Source organism: Rhizoctonia solani, chromosome 16, assembly GCF_016906535.1.
Source record: "Rhizoctonia solani chromosome 16, complete sequence".
Taxonomy (NCBI): Eukaryota; Fungi; Basidiomycota; class Agaricomycetes; order Cantharellales; family Ceratobasidiaceae; genus Rhizoctonia; species Rhizoctonia solani.
The window spans coordinates 1,178,099-1,200,672 of record NC_057385.1 but is presented as its reverse complement, the minus strand read 5'-3'; the positions used below and the strand labels follow the sequence as shown (position 1 = coordinate 1,200,672).

Here is a 22,574-nt window from a genome sequence, read left to right as displayed (position 1 = left end):
CATCAATGTCTAGATCTGTTGTTTGCTATCTTTTCTCGACTTTCTTCTCCCCATCGCATCTGCTCATTTCATCTTAAAGAAAATAGGAACGCTCGTTCATCGCGCACCGAAAGAAGTAGTAGTAATTTGTGTCCTTGAGCCTTTTTCGCAAGGAATTCTTCTCGAACGTTCGCGGCGTGCGCAGTCTGTTCTTTCGGGAACGCCGTGAGCACTGTTTTCCATGCATCGTCATCCGATAACCAAGAGGTTCCGGCTGTCAACGCATTAAAGGCCGATGTAGGTGCGTCCACGGCGAGTATCTGAATCCCGGTAGAGCACGCTTGGCGTACAGCGTTCTGAAGTTCTTGGGCTATATGCGTACTGATGTAAGCATGGGTAATCTTTGACGGAAGATCCGACGAGGCGCACCCTTTTCTAAAAAGATATTCTTGCTCTGTTTCCTCTGTTTACGGTGGCCCTCGCCAGGGACTAGTACGTGTATACTATCATGATATACTTCGCGTGACGTAGACTCCACACCCGAAGTAGATGACACTCCTTCAATAGCCTCAGCTTTGCGTTGTTCCGCCAGGTGGTGTTCCAGCCATGGAACTAGGTCGCTACGAGCAACTTTTCAGGGGTCAGATGGTTCGCAGTGAAATGCGTAGAGTACTTGCCTTCGGTTTCCATACCAGTAAGGACATTTTTGACTAGAACAATGCCAGAGTCCCGCTTCGCCTTTAGGCGAACGTACACCAGAAACCTAAGCGCGAAATGGGCCATGCGACTAAAAAGGATAATGGGAACGGCTCACAGTGTTCCTTCCCTCTTGCACATACGTACATGCTCATCGCCACTCTGCTGAGTTGCTTCCTCGTACATCGTGTCAGTACGTATTCTGTGACTCCAGAGATCTCTGAGCAATTCCACGCGTTCGTGCAGAAGCCCGGGTTGGAATGATGCAATGTAGACATCACATCGACTTGGAGACCAGTAGCCAAAGGATCGCTCCTCTTTGACCATGCTCTTCACGCTGCTTGACAGGTAATCTGCTAGGGCACTTGCGATTCTGTCCATCGAGATCTGAACGGCGACCGCCCGGATCGGGGTTCGCCTGTTTGGGACGGTAAACTTGGTAATTAGAGGATCGTACCTGAATCATTCGGCGAAACTGTTAAATCACACCAAAGCCTAGGCCTAGTTGGAAACCCACCGGCCGCCTCGTGCATAGATGTCTGTTCGCTTCGCGCCCCGTGCCTCAAACACTAATCCCCCAGTGAAATCTACCTGGCCAAGCATTGAGGGCGACCAGGGAGCTATGATAATCTTGCGTTTCACTCCCATCAAGCGTGCAAGCGTTAGAGTTCGTTTGATCTCCTCCAGCGCATCGAAAACCCTGGGGTTGTCGTCCAAAGAAATCTTCTCCAATCGGGTAAACAACGGGGCCACCTCATCTAGGACAGTGTAAGGCAATGTGGCTGGAACAAGATCGGACAAACTCGCCAAAAGTGCCAGTCAAGATTTCGATTAAATCAACCACATTACGGGGCACACCCAATCGACTAAGATGTGCACGCTTTTGAGGGAACGATGACCGTGTTTGAGACAATATTTCCTCGGCCTGTGGATTGATGTCTTCCAACGCCTTTCTTATATCGCGGGTAACTAGGAAGAATATTGTCTTGATCTAACACAAGCCATAATGTATGCACTCACGTCCATCATGTGTAAGATATATTTCAATCTGCTGTTCTCGCGTTCCGGGGAAAATTGAAAGAACCTCGTCAACTACGCGCATACATTCCGCCTCGGCTGCCCCAATCGAATCCTTATCTGTATCGGGAGTAATAATATCAAAAATAGCAAACTTAATCGCCTTAGGAGGGCCCACCGGTGTGGGCCTGTACGCATTGCCTAACACGGAAATTGAACCGATTTCATTGTAATCGGGAAGGGGGATGCTCACTGATGGAATAACGTTTGATACGCGTTGTTCCTTCAATTGCTGCCAAGCGCGCAAAGGGAGTCGTCGCATGCCTTGGTAGGGTAACTAGGTCACCTCTTCGATCGAGCAACACTACCGACTGCCTATCTTCATTGGAGGCTTCATTTGAGTTGTGATTGAGCGCGAGTAAGATTGGCTCCTTGGATACCGCTCCTTGCACATGGAACACAGCAACGATCCTATCTCGAACGGTATCGTACAACGCGGCATGATCGGGTATATCTGCATGCATATTATAGATAAACGCTTTGGCTGGCACGGTGTCCTGGTCGAAGAGCTTGGCCAATAATGCCTCGTAATGTGGCCTCTTGGGATCAACTGCCGATATTGTATATTAAGCTTTGATCACTAGATGCAGCTCTGATCATACCAATAATCGGTAACGCTTCCTTCACATACTCGTCCTCTAGTGTTTCGGGCAAATATTTACCCGTGCTGAGCTGTAACGCAGATGGCCTCTTATCAGGATCGTGCTCAAGTAGCATTTCGATTATCTGTCGCTGTTGATCTCTTGCCTCTGGCCATGCAGGAGGGAACTGAATAGATGGCTGTCGAAGCCGCGTCAAGACATTAACGCGCTCGCTGGCAGTCACAAATGGGAAGTTTAGCTCGAAAAATACGATCTACGCCAATTAATTCAGCCACCAATCTGCAACAAGGAATCCGGTCTTACCCCTAAACTGAAAAACATTGTGAGCTTAATATACTCAAAGCACCACCAAACCTTACCTATATAGATCTGCCTTGGACTGACTACGGGTCCCCTTCTTCCTTCCCAACATAACTTCAGGGGCGACATACAGACTCGTACCCACGCCTACAGTATAATTTCGATGTGTACACTGATCGAAATTACCGGAATAGTGCCTACCTGAAGTCATTTCTTGGTATGCATCCAATCTAGGTATGACCAAGTCTGAGGGGTCATCAGGTACTACCGCATTTACTGCGAGGCCAAAGTCACCGAGCTACAAAAGCCAAAATAACGGTGTTAGAGTAGTCTAAAGAAGAAATTCAGAAATATTGACTTTGGCGTCTCCTTTGGCATCTATGAAAATATTGGAAAGCTTGATATCCCGATGCAGTATTCCATTTTGTTGCAAATGTACGAGGGCTTCGACGAGTTGTCGGAACAATCGCCAGGATTCCTCTTCGCTGAACCCACCCTCTGGGGCTTTGCGTTCCACCAACTATTCCCAGTGGATGTATTAGCAGCAATTGTATCAAGGACTGCCACTACTCACCTCTTTCAGCGTTTGATTTTCGACAAATTCCTACTTTAGTTCAGTCTACTGCCACAACTACCTACCAATGATACTGACCATCTGAATATATAAAATACGAGGGTTGATTTTTGGCGTCACGGCTTTCACCTGGGGCGTAGTCACGACGGGAGAATCATCCTCGTCCTCGTCACTCGAATCATCAAAACCATGAGAGGATCGGCTTTGACTTTGGCTGTTTTCCCGGAAATGAATACCCGGAAACGAAGTTCCAGTATATGGCGAAGAGCCTGGTGGGGGGAGGTCATCTAGATTGAAAACAAAAGCCGAGTCGACGCTATCGTCGTTGGTCACAGTCTGGGCTTCCTCAGTGGTGTCAGATGAAGCAGCAGAACCGTCAGAGTCGCTGGGCGACGTTGCACCAGATTGCAGAGTCTCAAGCCAGGCGGTGTAGTATCTATAATGGACGCAGGTACAATGCATAACGATAGCTATTTTTATCTCCGAGTACTTACCTGACAATGTATCTGTGCGAGAGCCTGGAAAGCGCGGTAATCTCCCGATAAATCTTGGCATCATCAGCACCCCGAAGCCTTATTTTCTTAACCTAATATGCAGATGATGAGAAATAAGTTCGACAATGTTAACATATACGAACCGCGTATATCCTGCCATCAAGTTTGTTTTGAGCTTTGACGACTGATCCAAAGCCACCTTTCCCCTGAATCGACGATATGTACCATGAATGTGCACCATCAGTTTCAATTCATTCAGCTTACCAGAAATTCCAGCTCTTCCCATTCTTCACGAAACCGACTTACTCTTGGTGCCGACCGGCCTAGTATGCCAATGTTCATCGGTGCATAATAAGCTCCGTCTGGTGACATAGATAATGATTGTCGGTTGACGGATGGCGGTAGCTTGGCCTCTGATGGAACTTGAGCAATGGTTCCTGCTGGATATATGGGGACGTACTATTAGGCACAGGTGTTATTTGTCCGAGCGATTCAAGTCTTGATAATATGGTCAAACAGGTCGGACGTTTCTTTTGTGGTGTGACCATCGTCAATATAATCTCTTGCAATCGTTCAGGAATGTCAGCTAGTGCAACGTTAGCAATAGAGGTGACAGAATACAGATACACCTACAAGATGACAAAGCCTCATGGACATCTCCAAAATCATAGATCACTCGAGGACTCATCAGCATTTGGATAAATACCAGGCCTGCTTCCCTGTTAACAATCGACCAAAATTAAAGACCAGTATCTGACCTAAACTCCAAATATCGCGTTTATAGGAGTATTGATGCGGCTCTTCCAGTACTTCTGGCAGCATCCTAAGTACTCGTTTAGTCGATCGCCGAGTCCATACCACTAGGTTGGAATAAAGATGCGCTCACCATCGTTCAGGAATCTGGTCTTCGTTACATGTTTTACTATCGCGGCCATAGGGGTTTCCCTTGTGTAGATCGACCAGACGAGTAAACCACCAAGTTCGTCTTACTTTTAGAACGCCTAGTTGCCCGCGCGAGCCTTGTAAAATGCCAATGTGCGACAAGTTGATAGCTGCGGAAGGTTTGAGTATATGGCCTGTCCAATGAATTTTAGGACGAACCCCTATGTGTAAATTGCTTGTTGTGCAGCTCTGAAAGTGCTTGGAGAGCTGAACATATGTGACTCTTTCAAAAACAGATATGAATTAGAATAGATTGATCCACCAAAGAACCCACAATGGCGCGGTCCTTTTTCAAAAACTCGCATTGTGCCAACACTTCGTCAAGAACGAGTTGAGGTGAGCGCCTACGAGTATACAGAGTCTCATATATGTGCCTGCCTGCCCTCCACTTGACAAATGGCGCCGGTCGCCGTATACAAACTCGGCGCCGGCCCAAGGGGATACAGGTGTAAATGCTGGGTTAGGCTGTTTGGATTCAGTCGATGTCAACTTGACGGCATATACTTCCTGTAGGTTGGGATGCTTGATTGTTGTTAACCTTCGGATTTCCGTTATCAAGGTCTCCAACTTGGATCTGCCAGCTAAGTGAAGATTTAACAGAAATAGTGGAGGGCAATGAAGCCAAAATACCTGGGTTAGAATAGTAATTCGAGTAAAATATAGTCTCATGCATTTCGAGCACCGAGGCTTGTGGTTCGGCAATGCTTACGGCCAGTTTCGATGGCCATTCACCAGCGTCTTGAAACAAGGGCTCTGCAATATACACAGTGCCTATAGGACCAACTATAACAAATTTAGCGTTAGTAGCACCACCAAGATAACATGAGCTTACCCGATTGAGGGCAGGATAGTCTAACGGCATTGAAATGCCTTTGGCCCAACTTGATAGGTTCATCGAATTCAACGTAGGCTCCGTCATCGAGCTTGCGATGACGCATCGGTTGTTCGACTCCTGAGACAACCAAGCGAGATTTTGAATCCACAACAGTAGTCCCCCTGTCGTTTGGGGATGTCCCGAATTGAGTGCGTCGCTGCAGTTCCATAGCCTTGATCCCTTCTTCAATCTCGCGGACTTCCTGCATCTGATCTTCCACAGCCTTGGCAGCCTGTGCTTCGCGTTCGGCCCTTTGTGCCGCAAGAACTTCATTTGCCCGTTGAATAGCCTGGTCTGCAAGGGACTTGTTGGCAGGCGTAGCTCCAGCTGTGGTGAGGACCGAAAGTTGTTCTCGAAGCTCATCCGCTACCTTCCTTACGCCGATGAGAATTTGGAAAGATGGTTGATCATTTGGTCAGTGCTCACCACTAGCACCATCATATCATTGAGATGACGCTCTGCTGCAGCACGGATAAACTTGTTCAGTTCGGGTATGTGTTTCTTGGGAAAATTGACTGGGTCCTTCACAGTAAACTGGGCTGGAACTCGCGGGTATGTATGAGGAAATCTCAGCAGATAGCGTGAACAAACGAATGCACAATATTATCGCTATAGTCACTTACTTGACATGTAGCGTCACATGAATAGGCTCGGCATCTGGTGCAACATCAAAGGGAGATATCCGAATGTTAAACTCGACAAATTGAGGAGCGTTCTAATGAGATCTTCAATATGGTAATTTGTATTCGAATTTTGATTGAACACGTACCTTGCCCCAGGCCTGCTTGCTTTCTAACTTTTGTACATTCTCTGGTCCATACACTTCAATAACAGACTCCAACTCCGAGTTTTGGAGCTCCAAATATTCTTTTAGATCTGCTGCAGTCGCCATGAACGTCTCACGGGACAAAGACGAATGGGACAAGATAATGCAATAGAACAATCAGACAAGGGCGATATTGAATACCTGACTTGAATTGTATCTTGTGTAAATAAAATTTGTTCTCAGCGAAATGGATGACCAAGTAGTCACCAATGAGTTCAAGTCAACATTGTCTCGAACTCAGAATTGTCGAAGTTAAGTATGTGGGCCAATCCTTGATTTGAAATTGTGCCGCCGCTCGCGTGCTCTGACTCGCCACTCTACTCTGACTCGACGCTCCAGATCGTTCTTCAACTTGCTAGCATCGTCATGGAGAACCATCCCTCGGTTTGATTTTTGCGTTTTGGACGCAACGTAATCAAGCTCACCTTATTCCCACAGTTTGTCACACTTAGGGAGTATATCCAAAAGTATCCAAGTCATGCGGCGCAGTATATCAAGCATATAATGACATAGTTTATGGTCAGTTATTAAATGTACATTACGACTGCGACTAAACTTAGCAGCACAACAATGGGCGGAAATCCAAGTAATTGATGCACCCAAACTTGAGCGTGTGATTATTTCGGGTACAGACCAGAACAGGTGGGTAATGACGAAAGGAAACATTCACAAAATGTTAACATCTTAAAAGACACACCGCTCATTTGTCGTGCCATGCGGACTTCACGAGGTGCTGTCGATTGGCTGGTAAGTTCATCTGATCACATCTACTCCGAGAACGTGAATATATATTTGTCCCAGGATTTCTGAAGCATTCCAGGGGCTGTCCGACTCTGATGAATTAGATGCATATCTTGGAATTGTTAGCGAGGATTCGTCAATAGTGTACTACAAAATTACTCCCGGAATAGTTAAACCGAGGAATTGAGCTGCTCAAATTTGACCACACAAATACCATTGCTTTGTAAGATTTGTTATCAAGTGGCTACGATATAGTTGTTGACTGATTCTCCTGATCTTATATTTGCCACACGGCCAGTGCCACTTCAACACGCACTCCCATTCCCTGCAGGCCCCATATACTCAGTTAGCTATGCATTCGGCTTCCCGTGGCTATCGAGGTGCTCGAGGTTCTCAAGGCAAAGGTCGTTTCCAGTCGCACTCCAACTTTACGCCCTCGGCAAAGTTACAAGAGGGCCTTTCGGAAAGTGCGATCGACTCAGTATCCATAAACAGTATTCGGTTAGATTCTACTAAAGAAGTAGAGGCTACAAATGTAGTTGCATTGGGTTCCTATGACTGGGTTGATCACTCAATCCCAACAATTGTCATCCCAGGTAAGTGGCCAGTATTTAAACTCTTGTTAAGCTATCTAGCCCATAGCTAAGCAAGCATACAGGGGCCCCTCCATTATGGAAAGAACCCAGTCTACCCTTGCAGCTGGAACCGGACACAGGCGACTCGTTTATCGACCAAAATACCGCCCGCCTACCAATGCACCCATTAGAACCCATGTTTCGTGCGATAAGTGTCACTCAGGAACAATTCAAAAATACAATCAACTTTTCCGAAGAAAAGATTGATGTCGTCACGGACCGGAATAGTCTACGCAAGTTGATGAGATTCATTATTTCCCATGGTCCCAACCGTGATCACCGGCCAGGCAGTAATCGCGAGTTTAGAATCGACGTCCAACTTGCTTTAAACGGCCGAACTTTGGTACTCACGCGGCACGAGGAAAACCTCGTTGACAAATCTACCGGTTTCAAGGGCTATGGTCATAACTTTGAGAAGGCCACTACAGAAGCCTCTCCCCCGCTACTGGCCACCAACTCTGGTCGTACACATATATCCCACCTTAGGTCTACCGGCCATCATCGGATTACACGCTACGATCTACTAGGGTTACGTTTCCTTGTGCGTTACGAAGTAGATTCAATGGAGTCGACACCAAAGACAAAATATACGGACATTGCCCCGAAGGATGAGCTTGATGAGCTCACAGCGGCCCTGGCTCAAACCTCCCTCCTCGAGTCGAAGTCTGCTATTCTCCACAAACCCAAGCTCACTCCTAAAAAGCCGGAGAGCATAGTCGACGTACCACAATCCGAATTGCGCCATGTGATTCATGGTACCTTTATCCCACAAGACCGGGTCTTAGAGCTTCGTACTATCAAGAGTATATTTCAGGTGCCATGGTCAGATTACTTCGAAAACAATCATCGAGAGACGCTAATATTCTACAAATAGGAACGATCTTTACCCTCAATTATTTCTATCTCAGACGCCAGTACTTAAGCTTGCCAAACAGCTAGACGGGCGCATCGATGCGATCCAGGTATACGACAAGGAAATCGAAGAGATGAAGGAAGCGCATAACAGGCTTGCCCCGGAGTTCGCTACTTTGGTTGAATTACTGAAGCAGATCCGTGGTGTCGCCAAGAAGCGCAATCTAATTGGCCACGATCGTCCATTCGCTCTTTACTGGAGTGGCAAGGGAGATCTTAAAGTCCACACTATAAAATACGGGTACTCAGGAAATCTGCTTTCGGCAAAGGAGCTATGGTCACTTGGAAATCCACAATAGAGTACATGCCGTAGTTGTATGGATGCATGATTATTCAGCTGATATATGCTGTGTATCATGTTCAATGACTGGGTATGTAATTAAAGAAACGAATCGGTTCGGCCAAAGGTTCTCTAAAACATCTCCTGGAAGCATACAATTAATGTGAGTAGCTATAGGGTTTACTAGTTAAACATGGACGGAAGAGTATGAGTAGCGATAGTATTTATGGCATTGATTTAGTTTTCTTTCCTGTCTTCGTTTCTAAAACATAAAACCCATGGGTTGCCAGTGCCAACAGTATGGAACTGGCTAGATTCACTGGTCAGGTGATACAACAAACGTGTGATCATTTGTCATTGATTGCCAAGGCCGGTTCCACCAACAACCTCCTGTGTCTTTGTCCACGACGCGATCGCGATATAAGATCTCCGTGAGCCTGCGAAGCACCCAGCTCAATTATCTTTATTTGCTAAATACCTCAAGTTCGTAAAATTTCTCAATTTTTATCTGATTGACCTGGCTCATTTTAACCAGTATATATCAATCAATTGCGTCGCACAGTCTTCGCTTGGGCCTCTGGTGTTGTCTCGGATTAAAGTTGCATTGTCTTCTATGGCCTCTACTCAGGTCAACCTCTTAAGTATGTCGAATATAATTCCGGACCGATCTGGAAACACAAGTTCCGAACACGTTACCACTGGCTTTCTCACACCAGATGCCAATGCCCTTCGCGAGGCCGCCTTGAAATCTCGACGAAAAAAGAAGAATATTGTCAGAGAACAATTGGCACCAGCACCAACACCTGACCAACAAATTATAGGTATGTGGTATATGATTGAACCCAATAGGGTGCGCTCATTCACCGTTTTCCCCACCAGAAGTAAATACCTCACAGCCATATATTTCTCCAGTCGCGGGTGGGGACTCTCCCATGCACGATGCATCTGTAACACCAGCAGTAGACACGTCTGATCCCCAGAATAATCCCACCGATACCGAGGACGGTGAGATACCCGAGAGCAGTCAGGAGGGTGAACCTGGTGGCGTTCGTTCCGCTGAGCGAGATACCAGAGAAAAGACTCCACGCCCACTGTCTGATGTGGAAATACGAAGTACTTCCATACCACGCACCACCGAGTCACTTAAAAACGTTCGCCCTGGGTTAGATAGTGCGTAATCACATTAGTTCTGTAGTAAAGTGTTACTGAATTTGGAATTTTCAGTGACCTCACAAGATTTGGCCGAAGCAAAACATCTGATACTGGACCTTTTGGGACTCGGTGTGACCCCCGAGTATCTCGTAGATTGTGGCGTGTCGCCCCAATGCCTAGCCGTCTGTTTTTATGAGTTGAATCTCAGATTCCCGCTTAACCTCGATCGCCGTCAGGTGTGTTTGTATATCCTCTCATGGTTAAGTTACTGGTAGCTGACCTACTTTAGATAAAATTACCTCCTATTTATAATCTAGATAGACATATGAAGGATTCTCAACGAAGAGAGCAAATCATACGCCAGCGCGATCGTGGTCGGATACCCCCAAGGCCCATTCCTCCCGTGATATCAACACCCACGGAGGAAACAGGATTGTCGTCCGACAGAAAGCCATCGCCGTCTATTCCTGCGGATACGGGTGACAAGCCACCCAGCGAACCATTGCCCTCAAGTCATCTTGATATGAGCACCGATCAGAATAACGCTATCGAAACACCTGATGCTCAGTTATCCGAGAATGCACGGTCATCGCCTCCGAAAGAGCCTGATATCACATTGATGGAAGACCAAGAACGAATGGAACTACTAGCACGCAAGGCTGCTATGGACAGCATCAATAAGAAAAGAGCAGCAAAGACTTCCACTCTCTCTTCGGGTATCTCTGAACAATCTGATGCTCAGCCTCACTCAATGGAGATCAATGACGTAGAATCGGCTGTAGATGCTCTGCTCGCCTCCGTCCGGATGAATTCTGAGTCATCGAACCATTCGGAAGGTAGTCCTAATAATTATCGTGAAGGAGGATTTGCTGTTGGTGGAGAACAGCTGTCCGACTATGACTCAGATGCTATGGTCGAAGATGAGCTTGAAACCCGTAGCCCATCGCCTTCAGATCCTGACTTTGACGAACCTATGGATGCTGCCGTGCTCATGGATGATCACCGCAACATTTCGCCCGATCCTATTCCTCCTACACCATTACTCATTCCGTCCCCCAAGCATATTCCAACCAGAGTGCGATTTGATGCTCCAGATCAAATTCGATCCTCAAGTTTACCAGCACAGCCTACACCCATTGCAGTCCCTGTAGTAGCACGTAGGTCTCGCCCCATCGCATCAGATTTTATCGACCAAGCACCACCTCGTCCGTCGAGTACCTCCACGACCCCTCCCGAACGAAGTGCGCTTCTGAAACGAAAACGTAGCTTCGTCGACCCTGCGGTTTGGCCTAAACGGATTGTGATAGATCTGGATAGCTCAGACGAAGAAGAGGATCAAGGTGAAGCCGCCTCCGGCTTTGCGTCATCTAGTAACAAGAGTGGTACCGATGGAGCGCCGATTAGAACAGGAAGTCAAGACCAAACGGGAGGGAATGGACAAGATCAAGCAGCCCAGATGCTACTTGAGAAGGAGCTTCAAATCAAGGCAATGATGCAGAAGATCAAGATGCGAGAATTACAAAAGAAGAAGTCCGCAAGTGGATCAAGAACCCCCATGACAGGTACTGTTACGCCTGCTACAACAGCCGAAGTAAATAAGACCACTCCGCCAACTGTCGAATCACCGTCTTCGCCAATAACATCAGCCGTGAATTTAGCCCAGGCGGAAACTTCAAACTCTGAAATTCTGCCGACAATCCCAGTAGTAACGCAAGGCAAGCTTAGGTCCTTTTTATTTGCTCCAAAGATATGCTTAGCCTTAAAGAACTAGAAGTACCATCTTTGGTCGAAAAAGAGAAGGACTCCGTCTTGGATAACTCACTGGGTTCATAGCAAGTTATGTTTAGCCAGCTTCCACTAATCACATACAATATACATAGATTCAACTTCACCAAAGATGGACAAGGGGAAAGGAAAGGCTCTGGAACCTGAAGGTGCGCGGGTATATTTTCTTTGTCTGTCTGCTTGTTGGGCTAAAGGGGCACATTAGGGATATCGCAAGGCGCGTTTGGCTATCCAACTCTTGCGTTGTGACTGACGTCTGTTTCAGATAATATTACGATTAGCTCCACAGTGGCAAGAATCAACCCCCTTCAGGGATTACTGGTTCAGCTAATAGCTTGAATGACTTTGCAGGTTGAATGGGACAATGGATCTCGACTTGATCAATTATTAAACCCTAATAGCGAACAGGCACCGGTGCGTATTGCCTATCGCTATGTCGTTTTTGTTTAGGCCTACCTCGTACTGAGTGATATGGACGTCTTGGAATCGTCGCGGCCCCGGTTGCAGACTCACTTCAAGACATATGTTTCTCCACTTGCAGGGTTCACCAGTCCAGACCTTCAACGCTCCAGCCCGACAGACCATCAACTTTCCTCGATATTTTGGATATCCTCTTCTGCCGGGCAAGACGTGAATCGCCAGCTTTGCATGTATGAGTTCCCCAGTGGTGTCTGCAGAAATGAAACCTGTAAAGACATTCATGTTAGGGATTTTGGGGCATCTGGTGAGTAACTGCTACTTTGATGTGTGAACACATATGTTCGCTGGCCTTGTCTTACTGGCTGGCCCATGCTGAGCAGAGGATGAAATTCGAAACACTGCAAGAACGATGTTCCCAAATGCTCGACCTGAAAGTCTTTCAGAAATAGTCACACGAGTTCAACAATCTGTTCAAGCAAATTAGTAAAGATGAAGATATCCGGTTTGTGTATAGTATTAGCTAACAGCGCTTTCTGTATTATACCATCGCTTTCGTATTTCTTTTGACTTTTCATTCTACCTTCTTTCCGCGGTCTGCGCGCCTTTTCCTCTTCGCCTTTTCCTTATGCTCGTTTACCTTTTGTTATTCTTGATAATAGGTTCTCAGCTCGTACAACGGCATATCGATTTTCCTCAAGCACCAAAGAGCGGAGATTCGTTACCGAATGGCGAAGGTCTTCGATAACTAGGACTTCGAATGCCATGCGTATGCCTGTATCTGTTACGACAACTATGTGTTTATGCATCATTTTTTAAAAAGCTATGAGTGAAATACACGCTAGACGAAATAATCTTGAATGCATTCTGGGTACGATGATCAGGGCTAGTCAAATAGGAAACTCGGTAAGGTTGATTTCCTGATCGACCACTCACGTAAGCGGTTCGCGAGCTGCCGTGTGGTACGCAGCGCGCCGGCTTGGGTTCACTCCTTTGCCCTACGTACGCATCTACTGTATTACCCGTTTACGACGACCACTAGGTCTTCTCCTTCCCCCTTTGTGTCTGAACACTTGTGTCCAATTCGAGTAATATGCGCCGTGATGTTCGCGTGTTGTTGGTTGGGGATGGTGGTGAATTGTATTCTATCGGGACAAACCGCGACTAACGATACCCCACAGATGGTGTAGGGAAAAGCACGATTGTACTCGCTGATTAAGAAGAGTACGTGGACAATGTGAGTAGACGGCTTGGTATGTTGGCACAGGGTTAACAGATGTCCAGGTTCAACACGTTGTGCCAGAGGTAACCATACCTCCCGAAGTGACACCCGAGAACGTAACGACATACATTGTTGACTCGTCGGGTGAGTATTCAAGAGTATTTCTGGTCTAGTGCCCCTTATTTAGTTTTCGCTCCTCCAGCTGCTCCCGCTGATAGGCCCCACCTCGAATCTGAAATCCGAAAGGCGCACGTAATATGCATAGTTTATGCCATCGATAATCCCAACTCATTTGACCGAGTACCAACGTATTGGTTGCCTTACTTCAGGTCTTTGGGTGTGAACGTACGTTGAACCTGTCACTCGAATCGTACATAAATGGGTTTACCTAACTAAGTCTTGATAAACACAGGTTCCTGTTATTCTTGTCGGTAACAAGATCGACTTGCGCGGCGGCGAGGTGTCTAATGAAGACCTGGAAAGTGAAGTAGCTCCTATTATGGAGGAATTCAAGGTACGCTTACTCCAAATTTGCTTTTCCCTTCTCTCTCCATCACAGACAAATTTAACTAGTGGTTGTCTAGGAAGTGGAGACTTGTGTGGAATGCTCAGCCCGAATTCCAACGAATATTGCCGGAATTATTTTCTTTGCTCAAAAAGCGGTGTTACATCCAACTGCTCCCTATACGACTCGCGAGAGCATGTGAGTAACACACCGTCCGCATACAGTTCGGGCCCATCAATTCGCTCTCCAAGAAGACAAAACCGACTCTAATACTACTTAACACTCATAGATCCTCAAGCCAGCAGCGGTAGATGCGCTCCGCCGAATTTTCCGGCTCTGTGATACTAATAAAGATGGGGTTCTCGATACACACGAACTTAACGAGTTCCAGGTACGTTCTTACATGTCCTCGTTAAGCCAGGCCCTAAAAATCTTCCAGCAAACTTGTTTTAAAGCGCCTCTTCAACCCCAAGAGGTAGAAGGCATCAAATCTATTCTACGCAGCCATGACCCTAGCATGTTACGACCTATTCCGTCACCAGCCCATGCATCACCGAATGGTTCTCCCCCTCCCACCCCCTCAGCAGAAGAAGGGGTAACGGAAGATGGGTTTCTGTATCTTCACACCGAATTCATTCGAAGAGCTCGGGTAGAGACAACATGGATAGTCTTGCGGCAATTTGGTTACGCGGAGGACTTGAGACTCACTGAAAGTTGGCTTTCACCCAAGTACGAGTTCCAGCTAAGCCCCTGAGACCGATGACTTATATTAGCCACATATGCAAGATTCGATGTCCCTCATGACTGCTCCGTCGAACTTAGCCCACAAGGTTACCAATTCTTTACCGACATCTTTCAGATATTTGATAAGGTGTGTTCTCGTTCATTAGCCATACTGAGGCATATATTTACATTGTCTCTTACAGGATCAGGACGGTGCACTTCGACCTGAAGAGCTGGAAAACCTATTCAACACATCTCCCGGTAACCCTTGGGTTGCTGAAGATGATGAGGGAGTCGACGGCACCATAACTCTTCAGCATTGGTTGGCCAAATGGAGGTAAGAGCTACCAACTTGTTAGCAACAGATTGCCAATCTCACATATAATAGTATGACCACTCTCCTTGACCACAAAAAAACACTGGCCTATCTCGCATATCTTGGGTACAACGCAGGTCCACAACCGGAGCACTGAAGATCACCAAGCCGCGACGCGCAGAGCGCCGTAAGGATAAAGTAACTCGAAATGTCTTCCTATGTTATGTCGTTGGCGCCGCTGGTTCTGGAAAGACTTCCATACTCAACGCATTTAGACAATTGGCCGGCGGGGGCGTGGAGACCATGCTCTCAAAGGATGCCCCCAAGTCGAAAGGCAAGGGAATCGGAGAGCTCGGTCCATACCATCCTACAGAAAAGGTGTTGAGCGTAGTAGGGGCTGTGGAGCTACGCGGAGCTGAAAAATATCTAGTGGTGAGTAGCATTGGCCAATGTGTTTACAACATGTATTTATTGCTTTTTAATACGCAGATGCAAGAGTTTGGCTCTAAGAGCGAGGCTAATATGCTTCGAGATGCTAAGACGATGGACTTAGCGGATGTGATCATCTACGTACATGATTCGAGCGATACCAACTCATTTTCATATATCAGTGGTTTAAGAGTAAGGCATCAAAACTCTCAACAGAACTAATCCTCAGCTCATAGTATTGTTTTTAGCAAAAATATAATTTGGACGATATCCCAAGTATGTTTGTCGCTACAAAATCAGACCTAGACTTGGCACAACAGGCAGGTAACGTCCATCGAGCATATATTTGACCCTGCTAACTCTGGAACAGCGGCACGAGGTTCAGCCTGATGTTTACTGCCGACGACTTGGCCTACAAGGGCCGTATGCGGTCAGTATCAAAAACCCTCAAATTGCAAACTTGTTCCCAGAAATAGTTGCAACCGCAATGAATCCGTAAGTGATTTTTCCATCATAATATCACTCAATAAAATGATGCTTTTTTCTAGACTCAGTGCAATCCCTGGAGGAGCTGAACGAGCGTCCGCTACTTTAGCGCGAAGAAAGATCGTCCTGAGCATAGGAGTGGCGATTGCTGGGATCATGGTCGCGTACCGGTCTTTTCTACGACCCATAGGCTACGGAAGTGGTTGGTGGTCAAACTGGGTCAACTGGATTATGGGAGGAGGGATGCGAAGGGATTTGTAGACTACTCACTTGATCAAATAGTTAATAGGGATATCAGTTGTCATCCAACCATCATACATGATAAATTACCGTCTCATATGGATACAGGCATATATTTTGGTACCCCAAGCTAAATCAGGTCGTGCAACCCCGCGCATGCCAGTTAAGTTTGCCCCAGCAAAATTTACTACGCAAAAAAAACTGGTCGCATCAGGGATCGAACCTGAGACCCTCTGCGTACAGCCTAAATCTGTAAAGCAGATATCATAACCACTAGACTATGCGACCTTGAACATTCTAAGTAAGCATACAATATGTTCATAAAATTATGGCCTTTGGACTCAACTTGGCCCTTTCTATCCCGGCCTACGTGAAATAAAGACATTTTATTGTTCGTTTGACTCGGTTCAAACTTGGTTGTCCTGGGAGTATTTATATTCGGGTTGACTATACAGCATATACAATATGCTTTTGTGAAGCTTTTATGACTTAAGTTCAACGTGGCTTGGGTCCATGCTATTTTTAATTAAATACTAGCTAATAGAAAATCGATTGCCACTGTAGACGCTCAATATCTGCGGTAAGATGCTACTTTGGCGTACTCCGGCTAAGCCCAGGGGAACCGATGAAAACATTTCACCTAGGCCCTTATTATGCACATTCACATGTAAGATGAGTCAATCCAGCTAGTACTTCCCAGAACGGTGCTGATCGAAATTCCAGTAGACATTTTCGTTGCAAAGGTTGCTCGTCCGGTCTTCCAAGCACCCGCGCCACTGTTGTTATATTCCCCAAAGAAGACATGGTCAGTGTTTGAAGTTGTCGCAGACCAAACCTATGGTTCGTAACATCCTTGTCAGCAGTTACACTCGAGAACAAGCCTAATCCTCATACCTCCCAACCCGCAGCTTGCACCTCGGATCCAATCTTGCTGTTTTGGAAAATCACACGAGCATAGTCACTGGTGGTGTATACGTCGATATCTCGACCAGGAAACCACACTACACCAACACTTACCTCCAGGGGCGTCCGAGGTACACTGTTCCAGTGCCTTGAATTGTAGAGTTATCGATGACGTAGTAGTTTGAATCATTCGAGCTGCGTCCAGATGCTGTGATCGCACCGCTCCCAACTGAGTTAATTGTTGACTTGGTGATCCAAATGGACGCATGTTGGCCAAAAATAAAGTCGACCGCTCTTTGGAAGGTATTTCAATTTGGCCTGTCGTGCTGGACTGCTGAAATACTCACCCTTCAATGTAAGTCTTTCCATAAAATTGAGAGCCGGTCTCCGCCAACAAGGTGTCTTGGTATCCTTTGAGCTGACAAGCGTAAGCTCCGAATTGGCCTTCCTCCACGGAAAGTGCGATGGCCTGAGATTGCTCGACCGGTTTCCCATAAGTGTTGACAATGTTTAGATTATACAAGCTGCGGCTCCTATGAGATTTATACCGTCATAAGTCGCGTATCCGGGACTTTACCTAACACCAGTTGCCAAAACTCTGATTGTGGCACTTTTTGCATCACTTCCTGCCGTCGATGCTGGTATATTATCGGTGAATGTCACGGTATTTGAAGAATATTCAAGTGAGTTGGAAGTCTGTCCATAGACTGTGATAATGCCATCGTCGGAGGGCAGTTAGCGTCACAGTGCTACGATCCTCCGAGCAAGATAAACGACATACTCTTGATATTTGCTCTGCTAATCGAAGTCTGCCCTGTATAAGTTCCAGAATAGATAAAATAAATGTTGCTTTATTGCGAAGACGCCATACTTATGATTGGGTAGACATATGAGCTGGGTTAAATAACGTACCTGCTGGTATCCGCGAGCGCTTCGGCAAGGGTCGCATACTTGCCACCTTTACCAACGGTGATCGAGCCAGAGGGTGGGGACGATGCAGCTGAAACAAATGAACAAAGCCCGCTGGCGATGGCAATAATCAATGTAAGAGATCGCATCATGTTCAAAGTGAAAGTAAGTATTGGTGGGATAGATGAAGGAGTATTCAACTGATAGTGCTTGGGACTGGAATTTACCCGACCCCCCCCCCCACACATTCTATATATCATTGATTGGAGTTGAAATTCAGAAATGCTAAGTCACCAGATAATTACGGTGTTCCCAGGAAAATAAGATAGCCATAGGTGGGATACCATGGGCCTGTCAAAGCTGTCATTGAAGAGGAATAATCCGTAAATAGCATACGCACAAATCATATGATAGTGCCAGCAAGCAGGTACACCTAAGAATCGTGACCAACGCCGCGCGCACCGCGCAATGGCCAAATGCTCCTAAAATAATTCAGCCTTTGCCACGCTCGTGATCGAATGAACAGAAATTAAACGGTGCCCATAAGGTTGCCTTGAAACATCAGATGGCCTTCCTGTGTATACTGACCGCCTCCGCAGCAAATCTAGAATTCTGGCAGGCTGATGAACACGGTGTAATTTGGCACACGGTGGCAGGTCGCCGATTTGGTTAATTGACACTTCCCGAGGTTTATTTTTACGCGAATAATGCCATATCATATACAATGTACTACTGCAGCGCACACGCGTATCAATGTGCGTAATCTCATATGCATAAGCTTAAGTTTACTACGCTACAGAGTTATATTAATAGCTGAAGGTGTCGCCAGCGGCTACCAGGAATGGTCCTAAACAGCAATCTGAAACACACTTGTGTCTAGATCTATATCAGCCTGCATTTTTAATTTTACAAATTTCATGGGCCCCGTTCATACGAAGTACTCGTGCTAACGGCTCATGGCATAAGCAGTGGCTAGAATGTACAATACGACATATATTAAAAGTAGCCTGACAAATTAAATGTCTAGTTTCATCACTACGTATATTGAATGACACAAGTATGAGTTGCAGTAACAAATACATACCCTCGTTTGAAGCGGCGTCTCTGTTCCTGAAGTGTAGCTATAGCATATACTGGTATACGAGAAATTGATGTATTCGTCACATCTTTACGACATAAGAATATTAGCAACGCCTTTTTTCACACTCTTCTTTCCGTCTATAGTATACTGTACACATCAAACCATGATCCTGTTGCTGGAGTTGCAAGTTTAACTACCGCACCTCACGAACCCGAATCTGAGTATACAATCCTGCAAACTGCAAACTGCTTCGTTGCTTTTATTCTATACAGTATTACATGAATATACTTTACCCTGTTGAGCAAATTCGTACAAATTACACTGTGCTTTTAAATGTCTCTGGCTCATCCTAGCTTAAACATATAACCACAAGTCCTAGTGTAGTGCTGTATACTCTCCTCGGTCGTCTGAGCCCGAATCCTTGCCATCAGTCGGGCACTTCTCGAACGGCAGAAGAAGTACGCAGACTACCGAGAACAAGAAGACGGCGATCGATGCATACACGGGAAATGCGGGCGATGCATCCAACAGAATACCACCGGCAACAGGTGCTATCATACCCCCTCTAAAAAGATGTGAGCGTGGACCCCTTAGCAATTCAAAGGGAGATAAATCTGGCTTACACTCTGTTTAGCGCAGATGCAGTCCCGCAAGCAGTACCTCGGACTAAAAATTCGATTAAATAACCTTCAAACGGAGAATGTGCTGAGCTGCGCCTTACCCTTGGTATCGAATATCTCTGGTGTCATGCCGTACAAGACAGCCCACATAATCGCTGATGCTAACGACACTCCGATGGTGCTCCATACAACACCCGTTTTGCTTTCGACTTGTACAAACGCGAGGCAACACATCGCAGTCATAAATGTACTCAAGGCAAGAGACTTGCGTCTCCCCAACGGAGACTCGATCATCCATGCGCCTATCTAAATGAACTTGTCAACAATCATTGACGGCTGAGTGAAAATACGAAGTACCAGAGCACCCGGGCACCCTCCTAGAGTAAATATTACAATATCCCATAGTGCTTCTTTCCTGCTTCCTTCCCCTCCGCCAGCGTCACCCAATCTCCTCTCAAGAAGTTTGGGCAAATAAACGTTGAACATAGTAAAAGCTTGTTATATTGAGATACCGGTTAATATCATGTCAACCCGATCGTATATAAGCTTACCAAGAGACATTCCCCACCACGCGCACCAAATCAGAATAGTTGTTAGCCTCCATTCTGGAGTAAAAAGCATAGCCACTCGGTCGAGCCATGTCGCAATTGGCCTCCCAAACGTGCTTGGAAGGCATTGTTCTACGTAGACCGAAGACCTGGAACGGCCTCCATATGTGGTCTAGGTGGTCTAGACAGACGTCTACTATCACGGGGCCGGGAGGTACCGGGTGTAGACGCTCCGCTTTCACCATCCGGAGTCGTGGGGGCCTTTTGCTCGAAATATGATGCATTCTCGTCTGCATGCGGCGGCATCGGCGTGTCGAAGCTCCATCCTTGCCCAACGGCACCTTCAGGGCTCTGGCTAGTTGCTCGATAATCTGTGCGATCGGCAGGTTGTTGAGAAAGGGCCTGTGAACGATCGTCCTCTTTCCCGCTGTCGGAGCCCGACGATTTGCGCTCCTCATTCGAACCCCGCGAGGAGGGTCTATTCCCCACATTCGCCTCTTCGTCATCACCTGCGTCGAACATAACGCCTTCTTCGCTAAGCATTGCGCTCGGCTTTGCGTCACATACGTCTGCTAGAGTAATTACAAATCGTGATCGAGATGGTCGACCGAATCTAGACAAGTAGATAGATGAAAGATTATTACGTGCCCCAGTAACTTTATCAGTAATGACTTACTTCATATTGTAGTCTTCGATGCTCTGCAGGGCAGCGACGCCTCGGTGTTTCTCCCCGCAGAGACCAAGTATCTAGGGGACTCGTACAAACGAAAGAAAATAATGCGAAGAACGAACATAGCCAATGTCTGTGATAGTATTTCTCCTCAGTAGGGGCAACCACCAAAACCGGAAAGCATACAATGATCCCCAGCACTCCTAATAATACTTCCAACCCCTGTTCTGGCTTGCGACGTCGCAAAGCAGTGGTGTGTTCTCGTTCCCAGGTCTCCCCCCGAGCGACCAAAGTTCGGACAAGTTTCGCGAAAGAATTCGAGGTAGAATTCTCGGGCGCCACCACATTTGGTTCAGGACAGCTGTTGCCTGGAATGATTATAATGGCGATAATGGCACTAACTACTGCACCCAGCGAGAAGAACACGGATAGTGCTGTGAGAAGATACTGCTTCTTCTTGGGAACGTTCTCAGAAACAATGTGCCATCAGTGGGCATACTTCCCTGAATGAAATATTAAACGCAATAGCGCATTCAAGTGGTGAAAGTCACTCACGCCTACTGCACTCCCAAGTAGGAATATAAAAAAGCACAAGCTAACAAAACTGGTCGACAGGCACGCAAGAACTCCAAAGAGGCTCGTAAAGGCCAATGTGAGATTGAACGCCATGCTCCGGCCAACAACATCGGAACATGACCCCCAGCCGAGCGCCCCAAACATCATTCCACAAAACATCGAAGCAGATAGTAGTCCTATCTGCGAATCCGGAATTGCGTATTCATCTTGGACCCGGGGGAGAATAATAGCTATCGCTTGGAGCCACATCTAAGTGTTATGAAATAAAATGGCCGAACGAAAAAAAAAAAAAAAAAGTAGTGACGCGTGGAAATGGCGGTGTGAATGGACGCTCAGAGGTGACTATAAGATATAGTTACATTGTCCGCAGCCCATCCTGTAGACAGTCGTGTCGTGAGTCAGGTGTATGCCATCGTTGGCCTTTAATACACAATACATACCGAAGCCGCATAGGCCCAGTAGTGCCCATTGATAAGGTCCTATACTTTGTAAGTATGTGGCAACTTACAGAAGCCATGAAAAGGACATACCCATCCCAATTTTGTCAATCGTTCTATCAAGCGGGGAGCGCATGTCATCAACACCGTCTCCAATGTCGTCACTATCCGAGTGGGTATCGTTGAAGATTTGTGAAGCTTGTCGTCGAGTCTGAGGGGTAATCATCGTGCAATATGTCACTATATAAGCTATCCACGAATGCTCGCGCTTCCTCGCTCTCGTTACGTCGCTTACTAGTCGTTATGTGCAAGATGACTGTTCGCCTCAATTGGCTTCGTCGGTGTTTTTGACAGCAATCACCTCATTACACAGCCACATGGCGCAAGCACACTCAAACAATAGGGGTACGCCCAGGGGCTCCACAGGATAGTATCGAGCGCTATGCACTTTCCCGAGATAGGCCGGATGAATTGCGACAACTGCTCCACTGAGATCCACGCTGGCTCACGAGGGTTCCTTGAGGACCTTATTTTGCCTAGTGCTTACGGGATGCATACCACCCCGATTTTCAAGAGGACTAGTTTAAGTGCAGCTAAATTGGCGTTAAAGCGTGTAGATCATA

The 22,574-nt window shown here is 46.6% G+C and overlaps 5 protein-coding genes and 1 non-coding gene across 6 annotated transcripts; 2 read left to right on the top strand and 4 right to left on the bottom strand.

The window, feature by feature from the left end:
* Window positions 1-68: 68 nt before the first annotated feature.
* On the bottom strand, window positions 69-6,430 carry RhiXN_01619 (PEK/GCN2 kinase; the record flags this gene model as incomplete). Its single annotated transcript, XM_043321438.1, has 30 exons — window positions 69-349; window positions 409-599; window positions 653-742; window positions 794-1,132; window positions 1,193-1,433; window positions 1,534-1,644; window positions 1,696-1,893; window positions 1,946-2,302; window positions 2,355-2,607; window positions 2,658-2,664; window positions 2,714-2,801; window positions 2,856-2,952; window positions 3,013-3,174; window positions 3,229-3,258; window positions 3,307-3,664; window positions 3,723-3,814; window positions 3,866-3,928; window positions 3,987-4,135; window positions 4,183-4,308; window positions 4,356-4,433; window positions 4,481-4,545; window positions 4,609-4,774; window positions 4,824-4,887; window positions 4,939-5,008; window positions 5,059-5,245; window positions 5,295-5,447; window positions 5,497-5,908; window positions 5,965-6,106; window positions 6,162-6,253; window positions 6,308-6,430. 30 exons carry the CDS (start codon window positions 6,428-6,430, stop codon window positions 69-71), a joined length of 4,785 nt encoding a protein of 1,594 aa, XP_043187261.1.
* Window positions 6,431-7,457: 1,027 nt separating this feature from the next.
* On the top strand, window positions 7,458-8,951 carry RhiXN_01618 (uncharacterized protein; the record flags this gene model as incomplete). The annotated part of the gene is made up of 3 exons (XM_043321437.1): window positions 7,458-7,701; window positions 7,764-8,562; window positions 8,615-8,951. 3 exons carry the CDS (start codon window positions 7,458-7,460, stop codon window positions 8,949-8,951), a joined length of 1,380 nt encoding a protein of 459 aa, XP_043187260.1.
* A 624-nt stretch (window positions 8,952-9,575) lies between these two features.
* Window positions 9,576-16,228, top strand: RhiXN_01617 (EF-hand 1, calcium-binding site protein; the record flags this gene model as incomplete). Its single annotated transcript, XM_043321436.1, has 22 exons — window positions 9,576-9,753; window positions 9,812-10,102; window positions 10,157-10,320; window positions 10,374-11,809; window positions 11,842-11,909; window positions 11,965-12,018; window positions 12,135-12,157; window positions 12,221-12,283; window positions 12,320-12,593; window positions 13,510-13,523; window positions 13,571-13,652; window positions 13,711-13,853; window positions 13,921-14,022; window positions 14,303-14,404; window positions 14,453-14,742; window positions 14,800-14,884; window positions 14,940-15,073; window positions 15,190-15,484; window positions 15,542-15,673; window positions 15,730-15,810; window positions 15,852-15,976; window positions 16,030-16,228. 22 exons carry the CDS (start codon window positions 9,576-9,578, stop codon window positions 16,226-16,228), a joined length of 4,335 nt encoding a protein of 1,444 aa, XP_043187259.1.
* Window positions 16,229-16,409: 181 nt separating this feature from the next.
* Window positions 16,410-16,495, bottom strand: RhiXN_12461. Its single transcript has one exon. It is a non-coding gene; the product is annotated as a tRNA-Val (tRNA).
* A 373-nt stretch (window positions 16,496-16,868) lies between these two features.
* Window positions 16,869-18,168, bottom strand: RhiXN_01616 (pectinesterase; the record flags this gene model as incomplete). Its single annotated transcript, XM_043321435.1, has 7 exons — window positions 16,869-17,042; window positions 17,102-17,168; window positions 17,225-17,404; window positions 17,458-17,634; window positions 17,688-17,817; window positions 17,892-17,959; window positions 18,023-18,168. The coding sequence occupies 7 exons, from the start codon at window positions 18,166-18,168 to the stop codon at window positions 16,869-16,871; spliced, it is 942 nt and encodes a 313-aa protein (XP_043187258.1).
* Window positions 18,169-19,475: 1,307 nt separating this feature from the next.
* RhiXN_01615 (major facilitator superfamily transporter) lies at window positions 19,476-22,177 on the bottom strand (the record flags this gene model as incomplete). The annotated part of the gene is made up of 12 exons (XM_043321434.1): window positions 19,476-19,665; window positions 19,724-19,766; window positions 19,822-20,026; window positions 20,078-20,214; window positions 20,272-20,400; window positions 20,460-20,881; window positions 20,945-21,015; window positions 21,125-21,406; window positions 21,494-21,763; window positions 21,874-21,890; window positions 21,955-21,993; window positions 22,045-22,177. 12 exons carry the CDS (start codon window positions 22,175-22,177, stop codon window positions 19,476-19,478), a joined length of 1,938 nt encoding a protein of 645 aa, XP_043187257.1.
* Window positions 22,178-22,574: the final 397 nt, after the last annotated feature.